At 25.2% G+C, this 11,268-nt stretch overlaps 2 protein-coding genes across 3 annotated transcripts; one reads left to right on the top strand and one right to left on the bottom strand.

Moving 5' to 3' along the window:
- Positions 1-2,863: 2,863 nt before the first annotated feature.
- LOC122397212 (glucose-induced degradation protein 4 homolog) lies at positions 2,864-6,108 on the bottom strand. The gene is made up of 4 exons (XM_043396224.1): positions 5,873-6,108; positions 5,244-5,411; positions 4,933-5,165; positions 2,864-4,570 (listed from the first exon to the last, which is right to left on the bottom strand). The coding sequence occupies exons 1-4, from the start codon at positions 6,017-6,019 to the stop codon at positions 4,507-4,509; spliced, it is 612 nt and encodes a 203-aa protein (XP_043252159.1). The 5' UTR covers positions 6,020-6,108; the 3' UTR covers positions 2,864-4,506.
- Positions 6,109-6,754: 646 nt separating this feature from the next.
- Positions 6,755-10,291, top strand: LOC122397326 (BTB/POZ domain-containing protein KCTD5). Of its 2 annotated transcripts, XM_043396442.1 has the most exons (4): positions 6,755-6,952; positions 7,374-7,670; positions 8,292-8,420; positions 9,935-10,291. In XM_043396442.1, exons 1-4 carry the CDS (start codon positions 6,761-6,763, stop codon positions 9,962-9,964), a joined length of 648 nt encoding a protein of 215 aa, XP_043252377.1. In that variant the 5' UTR covers positions 6,755-6,760; the 3' UTR covers positions 9,965-10,291. The 2 variants fall into 2 exon arrangements, with proteins under 2 accessions (XP_043252377.1, XP_043252376.1); XM_043396441.1 differs by lacking the exon at positions 9,935-10,291 and having other exon boundaries at positions 8,292-8,568.
- The last annotated feature ends 977 nt before the right edge of the window (positions 10,292-11,268 follow it).

The following is an 11,268-nucleotide window of genomic DNA, read 5'->3' as shown; positions in this document are numbered from 1 at the left end:
AATGTACAATAGACATTACATAATATTTGCAGAAATAATTTTAGTACTGTCCTAAAATGAATTTATAACTATAGCATTAAACTGTTCTTAATTGTTGATTAATACATTTTAGTAATAGAAACTTATAAGACAATGCAATTGAGTTAAAGGAACATTAGAGTCTCACTACTGCTGTACATATATATTTGACTGTAAAATAAGAAGATATTCACCAATATTAAAAATATAGCGCAAGGGGCCATCCGAGTAATTGGAAAAGAGCGAATGAAAGGATAATTTCTGATTATTGATTATCACTAAAAAAAACTTATTTATGTTTATACTCGATGCATACTTTTTTTACAAATATAATACTGTAAATAAGAAGATTAATACTATTGAACATATTATATCAAACAAATCAAGCAATTTATAATCGTATTTCATACATAAAATTCCATTTTATTGTCATGTTTTCCTAACATTGTAATTTGCATTATAAACGCAATTAAACAAATCCTTTTTTTTGACAAAACTGTAATGTAATTTAATATTTAGCTATTCTATGTATAAATACACATTTTAAAATTGCATTAAACAATAAATATTATCTTTAATAATAAAAGATTTTTTTATTGTAACAACTGAATACAATTGTACAACTTAAATCTTAAATTTTACTTATTTCACAATAGCAGAACATGTATTTCACTACTTTTATTTTTTCTATGTATTTATAACATGATATTAAGTAGTGTTTTGATTTCAATTTTTAAATATAACTTCATATAAAATAAAATTTTGCTATCATTTATTCCAAAATTAATAAGTTAGAAATCTTCTAATACAGAACAATTTGGTACTCATAGATATTTTTCTAAAAATCAAATTACTAACATATCACAGGGTATGCTATTCAAAAATATTCAATTGTTTAATAAAAGACTAATGTAGTGTAAATTAGTTTAAATATATATTTTTACACATGTTTTCTTATACAACTTGTAAACTGATTTAATTAATGATCATTTATAAAATATATTTATATAATTGAAAATGACAACAATTGATGAAGGGCCAGTAATTCAAAAAAATATTTGCATTCCCTTCAATAAAGGGAACGTTTTTGTTCCACAACAGTTAATAGAAGCTAATGAATTATTGAATTCCGTCAATAGACGATTAGAAGATTGTGCTTTAGAATGGCAAGCAGAAATTTCCCGTAAACAATGGAAAATTTTTAATTCTAATACAGTTGGAGAAAACCCAGCTGAAAAATCTTTATTGGCAAGAACATATTTCACTGAGAGAAGTCTTGACGAAGCTTTTCAACATTTACTTTCTTGTAATAAAGATTTTTCAGGATATTTAACTAATTTTATTGGCAAGTAAATTAAATACAGATACGTGTAATAATAATAATAATCGAAGTTTCTGAAAACTAAATAATCATACAAAATTTATTAATATTTTATAGCTCTTCTACAAGGTGAAAAATCTGTTTCAAATGCTAAAGAAACATGTGATGCACAAAATCAATGTTCTAGAATATCAGAAGATTTGAACGTGTTAAATAATTTCAATACTGAACCAATGCAGCCTTTGTTAAAAAATCAACATTTAAGTGAAACAACGAAAACTGAAAATCTTGTTGATAATATGTTAATGGCTCAAAATTTATTTGCTGATGTAATTAAAGCTAAAGTTAATTTTGATACAAAATTCTTGGGATTTGAAGCGATATTACATAAAAATACATCCATGTCAACTAATGCGCATTACTTATGTAATTATTGTTCTAAAATTACGGTAAATAATTCTTATGTTACACTGAATTTTGTTAATACTATAAGAACATAATTGAATAAATAATATAACTAATCATGTATCTTAGGCAGCTACAGATGATGGGCATAAAAAACTGCAAAATTTAATTGTGAATCAAAGAAATCGAATAACTTTAAAGTCAAAACGTTTAACTAGATCCATGAGATCACTATCTAAGAAAAAAGAAATGAAAGGATCACCTCCACCAATTGGTAACATCAATAATCAATCATTATTTGGAACAAATACAAGTTTATGCTGAAAAATTTATTTTCCGTTAATTATTAAATGTTTGTATGGTATGGATACTAAAATTTTTGACTAAATTGTAATATATACATATATACATGAAAAAACAGTTTGCGAATATGACTTTGGAGTTTCTTTTATTATATCTTACTTTATTAGTACATTTTACTCTAATGATGATATCTTAGAAAATTAATTAGTATTTAATGAAGTAATCTATTATTATTTTCTTCAGCATAATTTTATTACATTTTAGCTAGAATGCTATAATTTATACACAGATTCACAACAACTTTATACATTTTTCAACTTTTTAATTTTATTTTTATACTATATTAAAAATAAGTATTTCATTGGTCATATAAGTGTTTTTACAAGTATGTTGTATTTAATAATCAATTAACAATACAACAGATGTTTACATAATTTTTATACACTTACTTTTATTTAATTGTCGTTAACCGATACTTTTTTTATTTGTTTTAATATTCGAATTACTATGAATTACACACACATGATAGACAAATATGAAATGAATTCTAAATTTTATTGACCGTAACAAATGAAACCGATATCATGAAAATATTATTTTATTAAACATTTACACAAATTTAAAAATTTTTCTTTTTATATATCTATCATAGTACATTACTAATTTTTAGTTTTTGTTAATTTTCTTTATGTAAACGTTAATATGGAAGAAACTATACAAACTAATTCATTATCTGTTTAAAAAAACATGTTATACATAAAAATAATACAAAAAGTTGTCAAATTATATGTACTATAATATATTACATTTCCCATATTCTATAGACTCATATTTTAAAACATATTTCTTTAAAATTAGTATCTTATAAATAAACATTAAGAAAACACCTACAGAAAACATTACTGACTTCTATAAACCACAATCTAACATAGTATTTAATGTCTAAAAGCTCTATTTAATAAATTCTAATTGCATTTCGTTTGTGTAAGATATAAACAGCAACTGATGTTAATCAATACAATTAAAAGATGCAAATACAAAAAGTATTTTAACGTAAGTCACACAATCCGTAGAGATGTTATTTTAAAGTAAATATGCATTTCTATTTTACACTGTAAGTAATAGGTATAACTAAATTCTAAATAGTGGATAAGTTTCACTATTTTGGTAACATTCAATATTTTGTAACGATTTGCCATTTTAAGATAATAAATTTCATTTTTTTGTTTAATCAAGAGATTCAAAATCAGTGTTTATAATTCATATGTTAACTATACTATAACTTACTAAATGAATATATCAGTTTAAATTATTAGTTTTAGTTACATATTACAATGAATCATTATAATACTTTATTACAATAACAGATTTCATATTTCATTAATGTTATCGTTACATCACAAGTTCTAAAAACAGACAACTTGTATCAAATTTTGTTGTTCTGTTTGTATCATGAATATTCGTAAAATGCTTTCCTGTTCATTTGGCTCATTAAAATTGTGCAGCTTAAAGTGAATATCACGAAAGAGCTTACTATACTTTAGAAGTTCTTGTGATAACACAAAATTTGGTTGGATTAGAAATACGATAACAGTTATTAAGCAAATCGATTACAAATTGAACAGAATGAAAGAAATGTTTTCTGGGTAATATTATTAAAATTACTTTCATGTTTCAGTTTGATTTCTTTTCTTCCTACATTCACACCAATTCATTCATCGTCCTTCTATCATTTTGAGGCAGACAGATCTCATAAATATACAAATGTAGTATATGATAAATAAATCTTGTATTGTTTAAAATCGTACAGCCATAAAAAGTAAACATTTTATAACATAGAATCTAAATGTAAAAAATTATTCATTTTCTTAATTTTACTACACTTTTAAATTTCATGCTCTGAAATTTTGACAGTAATTTTATATTATTTGATCAATTTAAACATAATGACGAATATGTTACTTAAACTATAAAGCACATTTAAGTTGTATGTAATACTAAAAACGATATTACAATTTTATAGTATGTAAGAATATCAAATAATCAACAACGTTAATTTTAATTGACAAAAAGCATCAATTTATTTATTTCGATAAAATATCTTACAATGAATATTAATAACTAATTTATGATCAAGCGTATCTCAATGAGGCACAGCAATCCTCGTCATTCGTTCAATTACGATTTTTTCGTTTAAGACATGTCTAATATTTATAGGAAAAACAATATACAATATACACTGTACATTGTTTATTAACATTAAAAAAGACTATGAAATACTTTGTCAAAGTAGATAGTTCTTTCATGAAGTACACCTCACTTTTAAAGTAAATAATTTAAAAAGATATTTATTTTGAATTGAGTTTAACTAATTTAAAGATTATGTTTTTTATGAGATCTGTATGCTAGGAGAGGTGAAATATGAATTTAAAGAGATAACTGAGCAACAACTATTGATTTCACCTAAATTCATATATCTGTATACTATGTTCTGGAACATGTTTCAAATTCAGAGATTGATACCTGAAATAATAAAGATATATTCAAAATTTGCACAAAATTCTAGCTATTAAATTTATATTGTACACAAATAGCGTGTAGTTATATGTATAGAGAATATATCACATTATTGAAAATTACTATATTTTAGTACAAACAAATTATATGAAGTATTATCCTTAATTTATGTTTACATATAATACTGAAATATTATATAAATTTTTAAAAACAAATTATCTATATATTTCTAAATGCTATTAATTGAATTCATTATGGATTATGATATAATTTATGTAAAACAGGTATCTATATTTCTTTCTATTTTTACGTATAATTAATTGCATTTATAAATATATTATTTGTGTGATTATATAAAATAATATTACCATTCAGAACTGCGATGATAATAAAAACCTTCAATTGTGGCAGCAGATTTTTGGAAGCAAATATAATAAAATCCTGCAAATGAGGCACCATTGATATCTTTTATGGTATGATCAGGAACTAGAAAGTGTTCCTTCCACCTCATAAAAACAAAATCAGTTCCCTTTAGAGCTTCATAATCAAATGTGTCCGAATTGAAAGTTTTGGCATATTGGCAAAACGACTCAAATTTACTCTGTAATTATAAATAAAAGAATATGTAGCAATAAAGATTAATGGAAATATGAAATCAAACATACAATAAAATACAAACCCAATGTTTTTTATCAACGTCCTCGTCTGCATCCCATTTACGAGTTAAAAAAGGATACTTCTTCGATATAATTTCACCATCAAAAAATGTAGTCAAAGTGGGGAATTCTTCTGTCAAACCCTTAATTTTAAGATAGCCGCATAAATAACTATTTTCCTCGTCTACGTGCTGCAATAAAACAATATTCAATATTTCACCTACATAAAAATTACGTTTTTGTATAGATGATATTTTTGAATATAGTACTTTCAATACGTATGCAATTAAAATCAATAGTAAATTAATTTTTTTATGTACTATTTACAAATTTCAATTTATTTTTTTTTTTGTACAATTCTCATGATGAAACTATATTATGCATTAATTAGAATGCTGAATTGTACGCAGCATTTACAAATACGCTTAAAAATACGGAGAAATATTGTTAAAATTGTTTTCATAGGTTATTTTAAATCTGTAATATTTTGAACGTGTAAACAATGCAATTAATCAACTGCGATACAATGAATTGTAAAATATTTAAAGAAAAAAAGGCACACGACTAATCATTGCGCAGTAGACAGATGTCAAAGGTAGAATAGAAATTTGAGATACTTGTGGCGCAATTTCTACGAAGGCAGAGAACTAACCTGCAAAACTACTTCTACGTCGTAACTATTGCCTTTAGATTTTTGGGAGCCTTGAAATCGCGAACCGTTGTATAATAAAGATTTTGTGACACCCGGCTGCTTTGAGTTTGCGGGCGGTGGTGGTACTACGTCAACTTTCACCGGCATTCTCGGCTTAAGTGAACGTTCTTAAATTTTGCCCTCGTTGGGCGACAAACTCCTCATCACAAGACTCTTGCAATGACTTCCGGTAATTTTCTGAATATAGATGTATTTATATGAAGCCTCGAACCCAGGCACGTTTGCGATCGGAATTTTTACGTAAAGAATGAGTTAAGCATACCCTTAATAAAATTTCTTTTCTTTGCATACACAAACGATTTAAATTATTTTCGTTAAAAACAGAAGGCAAGTTCTTGTTTCTGAAACGAAAAACAATATCGCTTGTTTTGTTTAACTTCTGTGTTATGATATCATACACGGACTTTAGTTGTATCTTGCCGGATGTTCAGATTCGTACTACGTACCAATAATTTAAATATTAAGTTTCTTCGATTCTTTCGAACATTATACTTACATTATTAATTTCTTTACTATCATTTTATCGCCATCTAACGCCATGTATAAATCTGAATTTTTTGGTAGAAAAATAGCAACAAATTGTTGAAATCTATTTTTTTCTTGTTTATGGTTTTTATTTGCTTTCCCGCCATTAAATGTTTCAATTTTAATTGCTTTATTGCATTTTTAAATGAAAGTAAAATATATTAATGAATAGTACATACTGTTTAAATTAAATTAAGAAACACGTACTGAAATAATTTTTATATTCGCTAATGCGATATTTAAGGTATGTATTTGACTTGTCTCAAAACCTATGTACCGAAACAAGTTGGTTTTAAAGCAAGCATGGCGGATTTCAGTGATACGAATTCGCACGAAATGACAGAAAATCATGTTCAAAAACGGTGTAATAATCAGTGGGTTCGATTAAATGTTGGTGGAACATATTTTTTAACAGCAAAAACTACTCTAGCTAGAGACCCTAATTCGTTTCTCTATAGATTGTGTCAAGAAGATTCTGACCTTATCTCAGACAGGGTTAGTTTGATGTTTTAAGATAACCGCGAACTTTGAAATTACCCAAACATTAATATATTTTTATTCTAGATAATATGTATCTTGCACTGTTATAACTAAATGAGCGACAATTTTTATAAAAATTAATTTTATATGTTGTTTTTAAAAACTTTGTATATTTAAAATAAACTTCAATGTTCCAGTAATGTTACAAATTTTGCAGACTTTTATAACTCTTATGAAAATTACGTATAATTTATTAAATATTAGTATAACATGTAACGTATATTGTTATATTAGAATAGTTGAAAATTAATTACATGCAGTATAATAAAGCACATATCATTATAAAGTAGATTGTAAAGTTTTATATGAAAGCGTGTATCAACTGCTGGGAAATACATATTAAATAAATGAACTTTTCAATTGTTTTATTGTATAGGATGAAACTGGAGCATATTTAATAGACCGTGATCCAACATACTTTAGCCCTGTTTTAAATTATTTACGTCATGGGAAGTTGGTGATTAATAAAGATTTGACTGAAGAAGGAGTGTTAGAAGAAGCAGAATTTTATAACATTACAGAATTAATACGATTAGTCAAAGAAAGAATTTTATTAAGGGATACCAGACCACTACGTGATTCAAAAAAACATGTTTATAGAGTTATTCAATGTCATGAAGATGAATTAACTCAAATGGTATCGACAATGTCTGATGGATGGAGGTTTGAGCAGGTATTTTTGCTTTTTAACTACTTATGCAAAGAGGATTTACTATACATATAATGATCTATCTGTGCAATAGTTGAAGACATTATATGATGTGAACTATGAGTCTTTTCCTTATCGATTTACAGTAAAGTGAATCCTTAAATTACACAGTTGTATTCTCATTTATGTCCTTATATTTACATAGGACATGTGTATGCATTTATATTTATTTTAAATATAGTTTCTTTTTTCTTCTGTTATCTTTTATAAAGGCATACACACATATTGAGTCGCATAAGTATTTATACTTCCACAACTGCTGACTGCAAACAATTAATCTCTGCACTCTTTTTAGAATAGTTGTTACAGGATTGTATGTTACTTTGTATGTAACTTTTGATGTATCTATGAAAAATAATAATTCAATACAACAAAAGTAAAAATTTAATTATATGAATATATTTTAAAGTAATTTATAAAATGGTTATTTATTTTGTTTTTAATATTAATGGACACTGATTGACTTCTCAACCCTTTATATTCAATCCTTATATTATATATTAAATAGTTATCATAAATTTAAATAAAATTAGATTATTAATATTTATTCAAGGAATTTAAACAATTTGTCTTTATCTGTTTTAGTTAATCAACATAGGATCTCAATATAATTATGGAAATGACGATCATGCTGAATTTTTATGTGTGGTCAGTCGCGAATATGGGGCCAGTCAACTCAATAGCAAAGAACAAGAGTCAACGGATCGTGTTAAGGTATCATTATCGCATTCAAGTTTTTCACATTATTATCTCAATCAAAATAATTACACATAAATTTTTTATGGTTTCACAAAATAATTATAAAGTATTGTAGTAGTGATTTTATAACTTTTTTTGTTATACTGTACTTCTTACTATAAAATCACGCCATTAATGTTAATAATTAAGTTTATATTTTGCTCATATCAGAGGTTCTGATTAATAATTACATCTACGAGAACAAATCTACGACAATGTTTATTTATTTAAAAAAAGTTCAAGAACCTCTGGTGTGTGTCATTAGTATTATCTTATTTCATCATTACGTTTATTTGTATAAATGTCATTAACCTATTTGTAATAAGAATATATAGTAATATGTGGGCAAGATTTAACATAATATGAATATGTTACATAATACTGGTTTCTTAGAAATCACTAATTTTGTTTAAATATAACCTATAGCCTCTCTTATTATGAATGGGTTAAATGAAATAAGACATTACAATAAATTGAGTAACAAATTGTTACTATTTTATCATTAAAACTTCAATACATTAACACTTACTAAGAAACCGAAGATCAGTTTAGAAACATATACATTTTAAAATTGTAGTAGATATTTTCTATAAATCACGTTTCTTTAATCTATCAATTTTATTTTCATATTTCAACACATAGGTTATTTTATTTAATACACATAGTATCTATTTCAAATACTTTATTTTGTAAGATAAGACAATATAAAAGTGTCTTATAGCAGATTTTATTAGATAATTTATTTGATATTGTTTTATCTAAAACTTATATAAGTATTCTTTTTTTTTTCATTTTTGTAATGTGAATTAAAATACCTATGTCTTAATTTGATCAGTAATTAATTCTATTTTAAGTATCAAAACTCTTTATACAAGTTTTTATAATTTGTGCCGATTCAGGGGCCAATTTGCATGAGCATGTTCTGCCTCTGATATTTGCTATATGTACCATATTGTTATTGTTGTATCGCATGCTATTCATCAAATAAAGAATTTTTTCTTTCATTGGTTTGGTTACTTTCTACCCTGTATCCTGCATGACTCATTATTGCATGACTGAGTTATTTCACACATACTCCATTTTTTATTCACAAGATGTTACTGTTTTGTTAATAGTAAAATTTATTACTTACTAAAAGCTTTTTGAAATTGCTGTTTCAAGAATATTGGTTAAAGTGAAATAATGTATAATATAATGATGTCACAGTGTCCAGTTTGTTTTTAGTTTAGTTTCTTAGACATTACCTTTGTATTAAAATATATTTATACAATCTGTAAAGATATTTTAACACAATGCATAGTAAAGATGATATCTATATAATCAAATGCAGAGGCTGAACAATGCTAAAGTTATTTATAAACATTATGAGAAATTTTATACAATGTATTGGATAGATTTACTTTGTAGTTTCATAGAACTTAGAGGTATAGTTTTTAACATAAAAGTTTTACAATATTATCTTAAGTTTCAATCATTAAATTGTATTTTAGGTTCTGCAGCAGAAGGGTTCTCGCATGTAATCTCTAAATCCGTCCTTTTCTTTCTTTACTTCGTTTAATTAAATCAACTGTGCAGCGACAAGATGAAGACTGCTTTTGTTTCTACATTTACAAGTTTAAGTTTATGCAAATTTTCATTACTCCATTTTTTCTGTATGGTGGTAATACAAACACAAAATATGTGGAAAGGTATAATACCTTCTGTAGATATGTACCTATAATGTAACAACATAAGATGAAGCTTTAAGAACCGAAAGTATCACACACTGATGAATGAATTTTTTTTAATTAACATTTGACAAGAATAGATACGGATTGCAATGACAGGTGTAGCCTTTAGTAATTCAATGTGGGATCATACATTTTGTAATACTGGAGAAAATTTAATACTAAATTAAAATTTTCTATCCCATTAATAAATTATGACAAACCCCTTTTTAAAAAGGAATGTACTAAAACAAAAATATTAATACATACAATTACCAATATTAATATGCTGTTAAGGAAATTGTTACTTAGCTATTGTAAAAATTATGTTTTAATTTCATTAAATAATTAAAAAGACAATAGCATTCAAGAAGGCAATCTTTTTCATACAAATTTCTACAATGAATATAGATACTATCTCTAGTAGTAAACAGTTAATCTTTTTGTACCAAATTGTACAAAAATAATTTTTACTTTAATTGTGTCTGTATCGTAAAATTATCTAAATTGAAATCCTCGCATTGCCACTATGAAACGTAAAATAATATTTGTATATCTTGCATAATAATTTTAATTATCTTATATAAAGTTATGCTAAAGAGAATACAATTTTTAACAAAAGTAATGTATTATATTATTTTATAATACATGCTGATGTATAAAAATGAGAAGAACTTTAATGTAAAATTTTTAATCTTATGTAAAATTATAAAACAAGCAAAGGATAAAAGAGTATATTTTAAATCATTTAGCAATAATTTTTTTTAAATGCATACAATTTCTGTTGCACAACAGTTTATTCCAAATAACACAATCAAAATAATAGATTGTATAACTATGTAAAAAGATATATTACTTTTTCATACCTTTCTCTCTTTCTTTCTTCTTTTGTCCATGATGCACGCATATCGAATAAGTTTTCATTTTCTAGACGTTAAAATTTGCAATACGTTTATTTTGCTGTCACAAAAATAAAAGCACTTTGCAACAGATGTTAACATAGGTTGTCAATTGTTGAAGGCCTATTAAGGAAGTGTTGTAGACAATATATTCATATTTAAAAATATTATTCGCAAGGAAAATATATCTAGTATAAATTGTCATAAGTACTGTTAGAA

This window comes from Colletes gigas, unplaced genomic scaffold (assembly GCF_013123115.1).
Source record: "Colletes gigas isolate AHSC1104 unplaced genomic scaffold, ASM1312311v1 Colletes_gigas_Sc00009, whole genome shotgun sequence".
NCBI classification, from domain to species: domain Eukaryota; kingdom Metazoa; phylum Arthropoda; class Insecta; order Hymenoptera; family Colletidae; genus Colletes; species Colletes gigas.
The sequence above is the reverse complement of the archived record's forward strand: the minus strand, read 5'-3'. Positions and strand labels throughout refer to the sequence as shown.